Consider the following 15,069-nt stretch of genomic DNA (forward strand, 5'->3'; position numbering starts at 1 on the left):
TTCATACATAATACATATATCATAAAAATTTGACTTGTAAACTACTGAGTCCATGTCCCCCCAAGTATTCATTGTGAAGACTCACCACGTATAGACAGTACCTTATGGTAGAAATTGACATGCTAAAGCATGAAATGTCTTTTACCAAAGGTAAATAGGATTTTTTGAAGTACAGGACAAAGAAACATCATAGCTAATTTTGCCCAAACTCTAGGAAGGAAGTGTTATGAGGTAGAACTATATTGTTAATTAGTTTCAAATGCTTTGGTGTTCCTTTAAATCTTGCTAATTAAGAGAAATCAAGAGTGGAAAATAGCTCCTTTCTTATCTTCAAGGAATAAAGATGAAAGAAAAACAGAAAATGAAACCTCTTTTCTTGTTCTGCTCTTTAAAACAGAGCCCCAAGAAAATCTGCTTGTGCTCACAGAAGGAGAAAGCCCCAAGTATTTACAGAGGGGGAGGGGAAGGAGGTGGGCTGAGAAGCATAATTAGAAGCAAGTTTTCACATTTTATTAAATTCCTCCACCAACAAAATGCACTTAGAGGTATTTTAAGTTAAACCAGTACTTAAGGACTATGAAAAGCAAGATGATTGCATGTTTGTGGAAGAAGAAAGGGCAATTAAGAAAACCAGGCCAATTTAAAATGCCATATAAATAAAGGCGACCAGAAGTTGATTTAAAGTTTGTCTTCTGTAATTTGTCTCTCCTTTGTCGTGGCACGCTCAGAGAAAGTGAACGCGGGGGACGGAGGGGGGCAGGGGAGGGGAGGGGTGGAGGCAGGGAGCCTCTCGGACCCTCCTCCTCCGTCTCGCTCCGTCTCTCTCCCTCTCCCACCCGTCCGCCCTGCCTTCGCTTTGCGGACTCCAGCGGCTTCTGATTTGGAAGCACGCTGATTGGCTGGAAGCGATTCAACGCACGCGGGGCAAGAGAGCTTTGTCTGAGTGGAAGTGAAGTTGTACAGATCTTAGACTGGAGTCAGCGATCACGGGCGCTTGGTCTGCAGCCGAGCGGAGAAAAGGAGAAAGAATCGCTGGGAAAAGAGCCACTGCAGACTCCGCCGGCGCCCTGCGATAGATGGACACCGACTGCACAAGGGGGAAAACGCGGACGTGATACTCTTTCGCCTGCCAAGAGAACAAACAGCCGCACAAATGCAAGGACTGGACTCCATGCCGATAATATCTGGAAGTCGTGACACGGTGTGTATAAAACAAAAGTTTGCGAGCTGTTAATTGCTGTGCTGTGTTATTAAGAGACGCTTTCAAGTTTCGAGTACCAAATGTAGCCTAGCTTTAAGTTGCCAAAGGAAGCTGAGGGAATTGCTATGCTGTTTTAACTTGCTCTGTGAGAGGAATCTCATAAAACTGACCGATGTACCAAATGAATGCTAAGATGCACTTTAGATTCGTTTTTGCACTCCTGGTGGTATCTTTCAACTCCGATGTACTGGGCAAGAATTTGAAATACAGGATTTATGAGGAGCAGAGGGTTGGATCGGTAATTGCAAGACTATCAGAGGATGTGGCTGATGTTTTAGTTAAGCTACCTAATCCTTCTACCGTTCGCTTTCGAGCCATGCAAAGGGGAAATTCTCCTCTACTCGTGGTCAACGAGGATAGCGGGGAAATCAGCATAGGGGCAAAAATTGACCGCGAACAACTATGCCAGAAAAACTTGAACTGTTCCATAGAGTTTGATGTGATCACTCTACCCACTGAGCATCTGCAGCTTTTCCATATCGAAGTTGAAGTACTGGATATTAATGACAATTCTCCCCAGTTTTCAAGACCTCTCATACCAATTGAGATATCAGAGAGTGCAGCAGTTGGGACTCGTATCCCTCTGGACAGTGCATTTGATCCGGATGTTGGGGAAAATTCCCTCCACACGTACTCTCTCTCTGCCAATGATTTCTTTAATATCGAGGTTCGGACTAGGACTGATGGAGCGAAGTATGCAGAACTCATAGTGGTTAGAGAGCTGGATCGGGAGCTGAAGTCAAGCTATGAGCTTCAGCTCACCGCCTCGGACATGGGGGTGCCTCAGAGGTCTGGCTCATCCATACTAAAAATCAGCATTTCAGACTCTAATGACAACAGCCCTGCTTTTGAGCAGCAGTCTTATATAATACAGCTCTTAGAAAACTCCCCCATTGGCACTTTGCTGCTAGATCTGAATGCCACTGATCCAGATGAGGGCGCTAATGGGAAAATTGTCTATTCCTTCAGCAGTCATGTGTCTCCCAAAATTATAGAGACTTTTAAGATTGATTCAGAAAGAGGACATTTGACTCTTTTCAAGCAAGTGGATTATGAAATCACCAAATCCTATGAGATCGATGTTCAGGCTCAGGATTTGGGTCCAAATTCAATCCCAGCTCATTGCAAAATTATAATTAAGGTTGTGGATGTTAATGACAATAAACCTGAAATTAACATAAACCTTATGTCCCCTGGAAAGGAAGAAATATCTTATATTTTTGAAGGGGATCCTATTGACACATTTGTTGCCTTGGTCAGGGTTCAGGACAAGGATTCTGGGCTGAATGGAGAAATAGTTTGTAGGCTTCACGGACATGGTCACTTTAAACTTCAGAAGACTTATGAAAACAATTACTTAATCTTGACAAATGCCACGCTGGATAGAGAAAAGAGGTCTGAATACAGTTTGACTGTCATCGCTGAGGACAAGGGGACACCCAGTCTCTCAACAGTAAAACATTTTACTGTTCAAATCAATGATGTAAATGACAATCCACCCCACTTCCAGAGAAGCCGATACGAATTTGCAATCTCAGAGAATAACTCGCCAGGGGCATATATCACCACTGTTACAGCCACAGATCCTGATCTTGGAGAAAACGGGCAAGTTACATACACCATTTTGGAGAGTTTTATCCTGGGAAGTTCCATAACTACATATGTAACCATTGACCCATCTAATGGAGCCATCTATGCCCTCAGAATCTTTGATCATGAGGAAGTGAGTCAGATCACTTTTGTGGTCGAAGCAAGAGATGGTGGAAGTCCAAAGCAACTTGTAAGCAATACCACAGTTGTGCTCACCATCATTGATGAAAATGACAACATCCCTGTGGTTATAGGACCAGCACTGCGCAATAATACCGCAGAAATCTCCATCCCCAAAGGGGCTGAAAGCGGCTTTCATGTCACAAGGATAAGGGCAATGGACAGAGACTCTGGTGTGAATGCTGAACTCAGCTGCTCCATAGTAGCAGGTAATGAGGAGAATATCTTTGTAATTGATCCACGGTCATGTGACATCCATACCAACGTCAGCATGGAATCTGTTCCCTACACAGAATGGGAGCTCTCAGTTGTCATCCAGGACAAAGGCAATCCTCAGCTGCATACCAAAGTCCTTCTGAGATGTATGATCTTTGAATATGCAGAGTCAGTGACAAGTACAGCAATGACCTCAGTAAGCCAGGCATCCTTGGATGTCTCCATGATTATAATTATTTCCTTAGGAGCAATTTGTGCAGTGTTGTTGGTTATTATGGTGCTGTTTGCAACTAGGTGTAACCGAGAAAAGAAAGACACTAGATCCTACAACTGCAGGGTAGCGGAATCAACTTACCAGCATCACCCAAAAAGACCCTCCAGGCAGATCCACAAAGGGGACATCACATTGGTGCCTACCGTAAATGGCACTCTGCCCATCAGATCTCATCACAGACCGTCTCCTTCTTCATCTCCTACCTTAGAAAGAGGGCAAATGGGCAGCCGGCAGAGTCACAACAGTCACCAGTCCCTCAACAGTCTGGTGACAATCTCATCGAACCACGTGCCAGAGAATTTCTCATTAGAACTCACCCATGCCACCCCTGCTGTTGAGGTAAGATCATACCCTCCACCTATTCACTGACAAAGTCAGCTGTTAGTGATCAGAAGTTGTGTATGTGTTAGTTCTTAAACGTTTCCATTACTAAGTAACAATACTAACAATATGCAAATTAAATAGGATACCAGTTACATTATGTAGGTATAGCAAGTATACACACCTTTTGCATACTGTCTTAAGTTTTTCATAAAGAATTTACTTGCATGTACCATGTGTAATATTGAAAAGTAAATGTGAAGCTAGCAAAGGACTATCTAATTAGAGTCCCCTTATCCTCAGATTATGATACTTCAAGCTAGAAATAAACAGCCTTGCTTTATTCTCAGTAGTTGTGGTCTCTAAGAAAAATAAAAAACTGGGGTCTCCAGAATCCCATCTCAGTGCATGTGTATTTGTTCAGCTTTTGAAATGTTTCTGACATTATTTTAACTACATGTGTTAGAATGTATTTGACAGCATTTTCCATGTATTTTTATAATTGAGCACTTTAATCTGAACTATAAGATAGAGGGAATCAATCAGTTTTCTATAAGGGAGTCCTCTTTCGAAAAGAGAATGTCAGCTGTATGAGAGCATCCAAATTTCTCTGGGATGTATTTCAGTTCTGTTTGGTGGCTGCCTACGTGGTCCTTCAGAGTCCAGCATATGTAAATCTTTAAAACGGAGATAGTATTAGAAGATAGAATTAGATAATTAGCATGAAATAGTGAGTAACTGTATTTGCTTGCTTCAAGCTTTTGAGTATTGGGGAATTTGTTTCCAGGAATCAGTACTGTCTGTTTGGTTTCCAGCAGGTCTCCCAGCTTCTTTCAATGCTTCACCAGGGACAATATCAACCAAGGCCAAGTTTTCGAGGAAACAAATATTCCAGGAGCTATAGGTATGAATTACCCTTGTGCTACCTATTAATTCTCAGATAACACGAATGCTGAAGACTAAAAACTATACTTTCTCTGATTTCTCATTCTAGATATGCCCTTCAAGACATGGACAAATTTAGCCTGAAAGACAGTGGCCGTGGTGACAGTGAAGCAGGAGACAGTGATTATGATTTGGGGCGAGATTCTCCAATAGACAGGTTGCTGGGCGAAGGATTCAGCGACCTGTTTCTTACAGATGGAAGAATCCCAGCAGGTAAGAGCGTGGTGATAGATAAATCCTTATTTTCAGATCGACTACACCAGTGAAGTGAGCAATTTGTCCCATGCTTTTATTTCTTCTTTGTTCTTTGCACTAAAGTATCTGTAATACACACACCATTAGCAGTGAACATAGACTGAAACAATTTTGAATTGTTTAATTAAAATTCATAGTAAACGGTTGGTAGAGAAAGGGAATAAGCAGGAGAGCTTAAGAGGACAAGAAGGAAGGAGTGGGGAGAGGAGGAGAGAAAACGACCCCACTCCCCTCCTCTCTCTACCCCATCTACTACCACCATAGGACACTCTTGAGCAACTCTGTAAAATTACTGGGTGGTTGTTTTTATTCAGAGAGCCTGTTTTGGTGCCTAGTGGTGAACTGGACTATAATTTGGAGGACACATTTCCTGTGATGGGAACCAACCTGCATCATCAGAGATTAAAATACACCAGGGAATGGTACACTTTAATCAGTAAAAATAGGAGAAAGAATGCATCTTTGTAGGCGGTAGGCATGGAATAATTTTGCCACCTTTCATTTTATGTGTCCACTGTAAATGGAAGAGGAACAGAAGTCCAAGAGGGGAATTTATAACTACACAGCTAGATGGAGGAGACCCTATTAAGTTACGAGCTATGTCTTCCTTAGACTCCCTTCTCTCTAATCCTGCAGTAGAAACTCTCAGATCCCGCAGAGTAAATACTGACTGCATCACTGTAGCAACCCTGTTATTAAAGACTGTAATAATATATCAACCCTTAGGAACATATTCCTTTGGCTACTTATGTTTCTAAATTCCACGGAATGTTGATCAAATAACTGCCACTTGACAAATAAATAAGTGAAGTGATAAATGAAAGAAAGGCAGAACAAAACTATATTACCTTGCTGAGTCCATGGAACAACTGTTGTCTAAGTACAGATAAATAAGAGAATTTAGGAAAAAGACATGGGAGAGCTTCAGAGAGCCAGAGAAATTCAGTGGAAATCAGTACACAGGAACTCTTATCTGTCGTAAACTGGAGTAGTAGTGGCGGCAGTAGCGGCAGCAGTATTAATATTAGTCCTAGCAGTCGCAGCAGTGGTTACCAGCGACGCCCTAGTACTTACTCTGGGCCCATGAGGAATTCTATACCTGAACAACCTCTTGCAACACTTTGACATAGGAATTAATGGTGGCGGTAATAACAGTAGTGTTCATATTTTTTTTTTAGATTTGAAAACTGAAGCTTATAAAGGTTAAAAAAAAGTATCCAAAATCAAGCAATTTGTACATGATAGAGGTGAGATTTGAACCTATCCCTCTACTCATTAAACACTAATCTATCAAGAATAATATAAAGTAACAGGTTTTAATTTTTTTGTAATATGTTGAATGTCATATTTGTTCTTACATTCTGAAGTCTTACGGTACTACTGTCTGTAACATATTAAATGCTGCTTATTTAATCATGCGATTACCGTAATAGATACTGCATTTCTGGCAGGATGAATGTATGGGAAGGACTTCTAGTGGCATGAAGGGCTACAATCAATGTACATTGAGAGCCGAGATACTTACAGTCACCCATGGTCTCTTTTTCTTTTTCTTTTTTTAATGCATAGACTCCCTAGACCCATTTAAAGAGAAATCCTTGAAAACCTAGTGGAATACCTATGGCCTAAGACAACTTGCTCAAAGAGGAAGAGTTTTATCTTATCCATGAAATGAAAGAGCGGGCTGAGTTTCTATGATTCTGTGATCCTGATAGAACACTAAATTTGAATATTGATCCCTAATTTTGAATAAGATGATTTCCCAAATTACATTATTTCATAAAACATAACATCATGGGTATAGTATCAATTATCTCATTATATATGTTATTTTTTCAATTGTAGAAAGTCGACTCATTGACACAATTCTATCACGATAGTTAAAAGGAGAATAACTGCTCCTACTTAGATAACCTTGCCATTTCTGAGCCTAAATTATACCTAAAGTCCTTTTATAATTCTGAAATTGTATAATTCAATAGCTAATCATGGTCTAATTTTTTAAAAAAGGTCACGACGCCTCTTTCACTCTATCCTATATTTTCAAAGTTGCCACCACCAGCTATGTACATATATGGCAGGAGAGTTACCTAATGCTTGAATTAAAGTGATTAAAATAAATGTTAAAGAATAAAGACATCTGGGAAACAACAGGTAGACATTGATAAACTCTAGATAATAGTGAGTCTTATTTAGTGAGTAACTTGAGTCTCCTCCTAAGTTACATTTCTTTTCAAAGTCAGAGGCTCACCTTTATATTATCACCAATACCAGTGAATATATAGACAATTCTTTACAAAACAATTCCATGTTTACACAATCATACTTAATCTGGGTGTGTGGTGGGAGAGCTGGGGTATGGCATCATACTGCAATAGATTGTATCAGAGTACACACACTTCTGCCTGACTAGCAACCTGTCTCTATGTGGGGTGTTGTAGAAAGTATTCTAGAGGCATAGAGCACCAGGAAATCACCAATGATCCATAAAATATCTTAAGCTTTATGCATGGTTGGCTATTAGAAATGTGCATAATCAAATATCTGTACAGAGATAACCATCCCTTAATTATGACCATCATTCTGATGATACATCACCCATATTCTGGCTTATTCTTCACCCTGGCAGCTTCTGCTGGCACATTAGGGTGTAAAATTTGTGATTTGTAAACTTTATATTCCCAGGAAATATCCCAAGTAGAAAAAAAAAAAAAAAAAAAGTAAGTCCACATCTGAATGCCATTAACAGAAATCAGCACAGTTTTTCTAAAGCATGAATATTTTTAGAACTTCAGTGTCTTATTCCAACAATGTTTTTCCTGCATTAGACTGTGATCAAATATAGATTATCTTATGTTGCTTTGCCTGCCAAACAGGGTCATTTCTGGTCATTCATTCTATTAATTCCCACAGGAGGATCCTGTATTCTGAGCAGTAAAGTCAGCACACATTTTTGTCTGTTAGCTCATGTTTGTCAACATACTTTCTTCCTTACTCAGTCAACTTTGAACCACAACACTACATATACACTTGCAAAATCTCGCTTTTCCCAAAGTATTAGCTACACCAGGATGTTCTTGTGATACTCCTCCTTGATTGGGCACATTCCATTTTTTTATCATTGGGTCATCTGTGATTACTTAATTCAAACATTTGTCTTTAATTCCATGTCCTCACCATTCTCATGGCTGGTATCCTACTTCCGGCCTTTCTTCCATGGCTGGTTTTCTGTACCAGCACATGAATTGATATTCACTCTCCAGCAGCTTCTTTCTTTGCCAAATCTTTCTTTCATACAGCTTGAACAACTTTTTCAGAACATTTTAATTTATACTTTTTGTTTCAAAAGCAATAATTGACTTTTGTTGCCTGGCAACACCTAATTCAGCTATTTATCTTGGCATTCCAAGGCCAATGAAATCCACTCCTAGCTTATTAACTTTCTTTTTTTTTTTTGTATCTTTTGCAATAGGCAGAGACATCTCTTCACATAATACACCAATCCTTTGCTCATGTCACCTTTCTACTTGAAAAACTGGCTTCTCTTCACTTTGTCTTCTATTCATCTCTCAAAGTTTGTTTCAAGTTGCTCTTTCTTTAACTACTTCAGCATCCACCTCTACTCGTTTTTCTTTTCTTTTTTAAAATTTTATTTTTACTGAAGTAGAGTTGCTGTACAATATTGTAAAGTTATAGATGTACAATATAGTGATTCATAATTTTGGAAGGTTATACTCCATTTACAGTTATTATAGAATATTGGCTATATTCCCTGTGCTGTACAATATATCCTGTAGCTTATTTATTTTATACCTAACAGTTTGTACTGCTTAATCCCTTACCCCTATCTTGCCCCTCCCCCCTTCCCTCTCCACTGTTAACCACTAGCTTGTTCTCTACATCCGTGAGTCTGCTTCTTTTTTGTTATATTCACTAGTTTGTTGTAGTTTTTTAGATTCCACATATAAGTGACATCGTACAGTATTTTTTTTTTCTTTTTTTAACATGCCCTCATCATCGTATAGTTTGGCACTTGAACTGGGCATTTATGACTTCATTTGTAACACTTGATTATTCTTATACCAGAAGCCATTTGAGGGCAGGAAGCTATCATAGCACTTGACATATGGCAGGCTCTTAATAGATAATTGATTGATTACTCAATGACTAATGGCTTGATAGATGTTAGGCATATGTTTTTCTCCTTATGTCCCATGCTTGCTTCCTGCCCTACCTATAAAGTCTAGCACAGGGGCAAAATTGGCCATCATGCTGTGGGAAAAAAGAGTTCTCTCTTTCTCCATGACTTTCCCTTTCCAGAGGAAATTTAACCACCTGACAGAGTTTTCAAGGAGTGACAGGAAGGTTGGCCACTTGCACCACTAGCCAACACGTTCTGATTCATTGGATACGGTGTGGAACATCTGTGGCACTAAGTTACATGTATACTGAAGATGATTTCGAACAGTTGAGTCTCAGGAAAAAGGTTGAAAATATCAATGAAATTAAGAAATGCCCTCTTCTGTGTCACTGCTCTTCCATCTCTATTATTTTGGCCCTCCTTCTCTCCATTAGTCTTTATTCATCAATTTTTCATATTTTTTGAATTTTAAAATTTTATGTTAATTTTTTTATTACTAAAGCCCCATTTATTTACTGTGAAGTTATAAAATAGCATTCCCTGTCTAAAAACTCCTATGACCAAATTTATTTTTAATATGAACTGTTGTTGTTTGAATCACCCAGATGGTACTGATGGTAATTTTCATTATGTCCAGCTCTCTAGAAAGCTGATCATGCTCAGGATTCTTAGAAGCTTGTGTAATTTTTCCCTTTTCCCCCTGTCATTAAACATTAAAACAAAACAAAACCAATCAAACAATTGAGTCCTTCCTACAGAATTAAAGACCAGAAAACAAATGAAGAGGTGTCATCAGGTCTATTCCCCTTCCTTCTAAAAGGATATGAGTAAGACAATATAGACAGGTCTCCTTTCCATTTTCAGAGACTCAGGGAATTAGGAAAAAAAATTCATTACCACTTTGATAGTTATTTCAGCACTTAGAAAACCTCACTGCTATGAAGGAATCCCAGTTACTTTCAACACATTTTGGTTTTGTCCACATTTAAATGATGCACAACGATAGTTGGTAAATATTTCCAAATAGTAATAATGCATTAAGTCAGCACATCTAAACATCTTTTTATTCTTGTTTATTTAAATTTAACCCTTCTTCATAGCAAAATGACACAAGGATTCTCAATATTGCTGTCTTTCTCTCATGCCATTATGATTCCCATGGGATTGGCATTCACACTACCCAGCATCTTCCCTACTTTGAATTTCTAGCCTTCCTAGCAAGCAGACATTTCTTCTCACAGTTCCTGCTCTCATTTTTGTCCCTCAACTTACCCCTTCTCTATTAAAAATTGAAGCCCAGAATGGATGAGGTGTAAGGACAGAATTATCTTCAAGGCTCAAATGATGAAAAGCAGTGACTTCCACACATTTGAACAAAGTCCTTTACTTCTCCTTTTCTGAAAGGCAACATTTATTCTTCACTTTTCTTTTTTTGTGCATAAATCTTTTCCAAAATTTTGTTTTAAGGCATAAGAACACTAAATACGGGATATACCCTGCTAACAAAGTTTTAACTGTACAATACAGTATCATTATCTGTAGGTACAGTGTTGTACAGCGGAGCTCTTGAACTTAATCTTGCTTAACTGAAAATGTATGCCTGTTAATCAGCAATTCCCCATTTCCCCCTCTCCCTAATCCCTGCTAACCACCATTTCACTCCTGGATTCTACGAATTTGACCATTTTAGATGCCTCATATACAGGGAATCATGCAGTTATGTGTCCTCCTATGACTAGCTTATTTCGCTAAGCTTAATGTCCTAAGATTCATCCACATTATCACATATCAGAGAGTTTTCTTCTTTTGTAAGGTGGAATAATATTCCATTGTATGCATATACTACATTTCCATTAAACATTCAGTGGACATTTAGGTTGTTTTCACATCTTGGTTATTGTGAACAGTGCTGTAGTGAACAGAAGAATGCTAATATCTCTTCGAGATCCTGATTTCAATTCTTTTGGATAAATATCCAAAGATGGGATTACTGGCTCATATGGTAGTTCTCTTTTTTAATTTTTTGAGTAACCTCCATGTTATTTTCCATAGTGGTTGCACCATTTTACATTCCCCACAACAGTGTACAAGGGTTTCAAATTTTCCTCACCATCCCCCTCACTTGTTATTGTTTGGGTTTTTTGGTTTGTGTTTTATTACAGCCATCCCGTAATAAAACTGGTTTGAGGTGATTTCTTATTGTGCTTTTTGATTTGCATTTCCCTGATGATTAGAAAATATGTAGTGAATGCCTACTCTATGCAGACACTTTAGACCTTTCCCAGGTGCTCTGGGTACAACAATAAGCACACTGGACAACCTAGCTTCCCCTGACCAGGGATTTGGCATTGTTCAAGAGTCAGCCATTTTTTAGCAATAACTTGGGAGGAAGAGAAATCTTTCTTAAGCAGCCAGATCTACAGAATTAGCTCTGAATATGTAAGTATGGCTGATATCAATCCAATTTTCATTCAAATCTAAGATAATTACTTTGCATTTTCTGAATTCTGTCATTTGCTCTAAAATGAAATCATGATATTGAAGAGACCTAAGCTGTCACTGAAAAAGATGGATGGTTTGTGGAGCATATTTTACATCTTCACATTTCTTGGTTGTTCTGTAGTTTAGTTATCACATTTGCCAAATTTAGAGTTTTGCCCTCTTCATTTTTCTGCTTTTCTCATATCATCGATTATTTTCTATGAGTGTAACCACTCACATTCCAACAACGCATCACAACATCTGGAAGAACTAACCAATGGTTTTTCATATTCTTCTTCTTTTGATGACTTTTCCAACTCTTTGAATTTCAAACCTCTAAAAGACTTCTTAACAGGGTAACTGCAGATGCCTGGTATTTGAGGATAATTTGCACTGCTGTTTTAAGGAACAAGTCGATAAATAATCCAGAATAATTTTAAGAGAGATTGATAAGTATAATTACCTGATAGCTTATTATATTCTCAATGCCACCATTAAAAGTAAAGTAGGTCAGATAGACCTCAATATCTGGAAGGAACTCAACGGTATTACGCAAGGCTTATCTGGTGGCATTCTAAAGTTATGGATTTCCCCTTACAGCTCTGGGCTTTTATAGAGTTTATGTTCAGCAAATATTTCACCACCCACACCTTAGTTCTTTTCCAAACTTCTTCATTAGTAAGCCGTCAATCCATTTTCTCATTACATGAGTAGCAGACGGTATCCCTGAGAAGTACATGAGTCATAACCCTCCTCTGCTTATCTGATAGACAAAAATATATATATACCAGGTCCATAAAACCAGTAGTCAAATCAAAGTTGTAATTGTAGTCCACCTCATATGTATAATAATGCGTTAGTATCATGATCATAGTTTAAAATTGTCTTATTCTATGTTTTAAAAAATAAAATGATAATTTTTTCTATTATTTTGAGTCACATGAAGTATAATAACGAATCCCCACTGCTTTCCTTGAGTGCAGCTATGAGGCTGTGCACGGAAGAGTGCAGGGTCCTGGGACACTCTGACCAGTGCTGGATGCCACCTCTGCCCTCACCTTCCTCTGATTATAGGAGTAACATGTTCATTCCGGGGGAAGAATTCCCAGCACAGCCCCAGCAGCAACATCCGCATCCGAGTCTTGAGGATGACACCCAGCCGGTAGACTCTGGTGAGAAGAAGAAGAGTTTTTCCACTTTTGGGAAGGACTCCCCAAACGATGAGGACTCTGGGGATACCAGCACCTCCTCTCTGCTCTCGGAAATGAGCAATGTGTTCCAGCGCCTCTTACCCCCTTCCCTGGACACCTATTCTGAGTGTAGTGAGATGGATCGATCCAACTCTCTCGAACGCCGGAAGGGACCTTTGTCAGCCAAGACTGTGGGTTACCCACAAGGGGTGGCGGCCTGGGCGGCCAGTACGCATTTTCAAAACCCCACCACCAACTCTGGTCCCCCACTTGGAACTCATTCCAGTGTGCAGCCTTCTTCAAAATGGTTGCCGGCCATGGAGGAGATCCCTGAAAATTATGAAGAGGATGATTTCGACAATGTGCTCAGCCACCTCGGTGATGGCAAACATGAACTCATGGATGCCAGTGAGCTAGTGGCTGAGATTAACAAACTGCTTCAAGATGTCCGCCAGAGCTAGGAAATGATAGCAAAGCATTTTTGTTTCCATATATGTGGAAACAGGGGACAGCGAAAACCCTGAAAGAACTGGCATTGCCACATAGTTGCATTTATCATAAATGTGTCTGTGTATATTGAATATTAAATACTGTATTTTCGTATGTACACGATGCAAGTGTGATTATTTTAATCTGTATTTTAAAAATACATTTGTACCTTATATTTATGTGTAATTTAACAGACAAATTTTATTTTTTTACTCCCATGACAAACATGTGTCTCCTAATCATGTAGAAACTAGCCACTGTTCAAATCTGATATAATATTCAATCACACAGTATAAAGGCACTGCTTAGATTAGTTATGTTGGGGAAGAAATTATTATGCTGGAGGAATAATCCCACTAAAGCATTATTCAATTCTTAAAGCATTATTCAATTCTTAGTTCCATTAAGTGATCCAGCTTCTTTTTTCTTTAACTTTTTTTAAAAAGTAAGCATCAAGAAAAATGTTTAACTCTTTTATTATTATCATTGTTATTATTTTTACTGGTCTCTGCTAGTTCTGATAGTTCAACTCTTACCATAAAATTGAAACATGAGGTGAAATTTTATTTCAGGACTGGGAAGTATCTTTCACAGACAATGATGTTAAAAAACAGGACTAGAATCAGTTTTCTCACTCCCAGGCTCCTACTATTCCAGGGCGTCACACTGGCCTGTTCTTGAGAATATTTCTCCTAAAGTATTATCATCTATTTATAATCAAGGTAAACAATGAATTTTATTCCATCCTTGTAATATGAGAGGTGCCCCCAAGGAAATGGAATCTGTCTTTTAAATGGATAACAGTGTGTATTTTAACAGCATAAAGTATTAATGGACAAAGACAATTATGTCAGTGTCCCTCCTAGGGTAGTAAATATAATTGATTTATCCTGAAACTCTTCTATTTGAATCTTCCCCTCTCCTCTCACAATACTTGAACATGTTTATTTTTTGTAATGTTTTTCGCTGTAACTCTTCACTCTTAGCTTTTGTCTCTAGTGCATGATCTCATATTTTTGCTTTTATTTTTAGTATAAGAACATTTATAAAATTACAGTTTTTGTTATTGCAATTCTGTTTTATTTGTTGTGTGATAAATGGCAAATTCTTTATTTATTGTGCTGTTATCTCTCTGTGTGGAATGCCTTGGAAAGGGAGATCATTGTTATTATGACTGTCCTCATTTATGACCTAGCTTCTATTAGTGTTGTTTCTATGAATACACTATCTTGATTGTACTCTCCAGAATATTTTACTGTCAATGAAAATAAAAGGAAAATTGAAGTAAAGCTAAAGAATTGTCCATACATCAGAGTCCTGTTCCTACATATATGTTCAAAAGTTTTGCATGAAGCATACCCCTCATGAGAGGGTAATTCAGAGTTGGGTTTTGAATAGTACAGAGGGAATATTCAGCTGGCTTGGAAACAAGAAAAACCACAATGGAAAAGGAATGAACTTGAGATCTGTAATGGAAATGAAAGCAGTCTACCATATTTCCAGTAGATTAAAGAATTGAAATGCATTTGAAGTGTAAAGAAAAAGGAATCATCAATAGTAACCACTTGAACATTTCTCAAATTATTTCTCAAAACATTTTGTGTTGTGTCAGGAAAAAAAGTGTACCCTTACGATGTTTCCAGGAGGTGAAAATATTATCTTCTTTGGTTTACTAGTAGGGAAATGAAATACTAGGAAAGTTAAATAACCTTAAAATGGAGGAAAC

At 38.4% G+C, this 15,069-nt stretch overlaps 1 protein-coding gene across 5 annotated transcripts; it reads left to right on the plus strand.

The window, feature by feature from the left end:
* The first annotated feature begins 919 nt into the window (after nucleotides 1-919).
* PCDH18 (protocadherin 18) lies at nucleotides 920-14,640 on the plus strand. Of its 5 annotated transcripts, none has more exons than XM_082611532.1 (5): nucleotides 920-3,860; nucleotides 4,658-4,746; nucleotides 4,837-5,000; nucleotides 6,221-6,289; nucleotides 12,739-12,756. In XM_082611532.1, the coding sequence occupies exons 1-4, from the start codon at nucleotides 1,374-1,376 to the stop codon at nucleotides 6,247-6,249; spliced, it is 2,769 nt and encodes a 922-aa protein (XP_082467658.1). In that variant the 5' UTR covers nucleotides 920-1,373; the 3' UTR covers nucleotides 6,250-6,289; nucleotides 12,739-12,756. The 5 variants fall into 5 exon arrangements, with proteins under 5 accessions (XP_082467658.1, XP_082467657.1, XP_082467656.1 ...); XM_082611531.1 differs by lacking the exon at nucleotides 12,739-12,756 and adding an exon at nucleotides 12,648-12,726; XM_082611530.1 differs by lacking the exon at nucleotides 6,221-6,289 and having other exon boundaries at nucleotides 12,739-12,962.
* The last annotated feature ends 429 nt before the right edge of the window (nucleotides 14,641-15,069 follow it).

This window comes from Mesoplodon mirus (genome assembly GCF_964341445.2).
Source record: "Mesoplodon mirus genome assembly, chromosome: 2".
Classification (NCBI taxonomy): Eukaryota; Metazoa; Chordata; class Mammalia; order Artiodactyla; family Ziphiidae; genus Mesoplodon; species Mesoplodon mirus.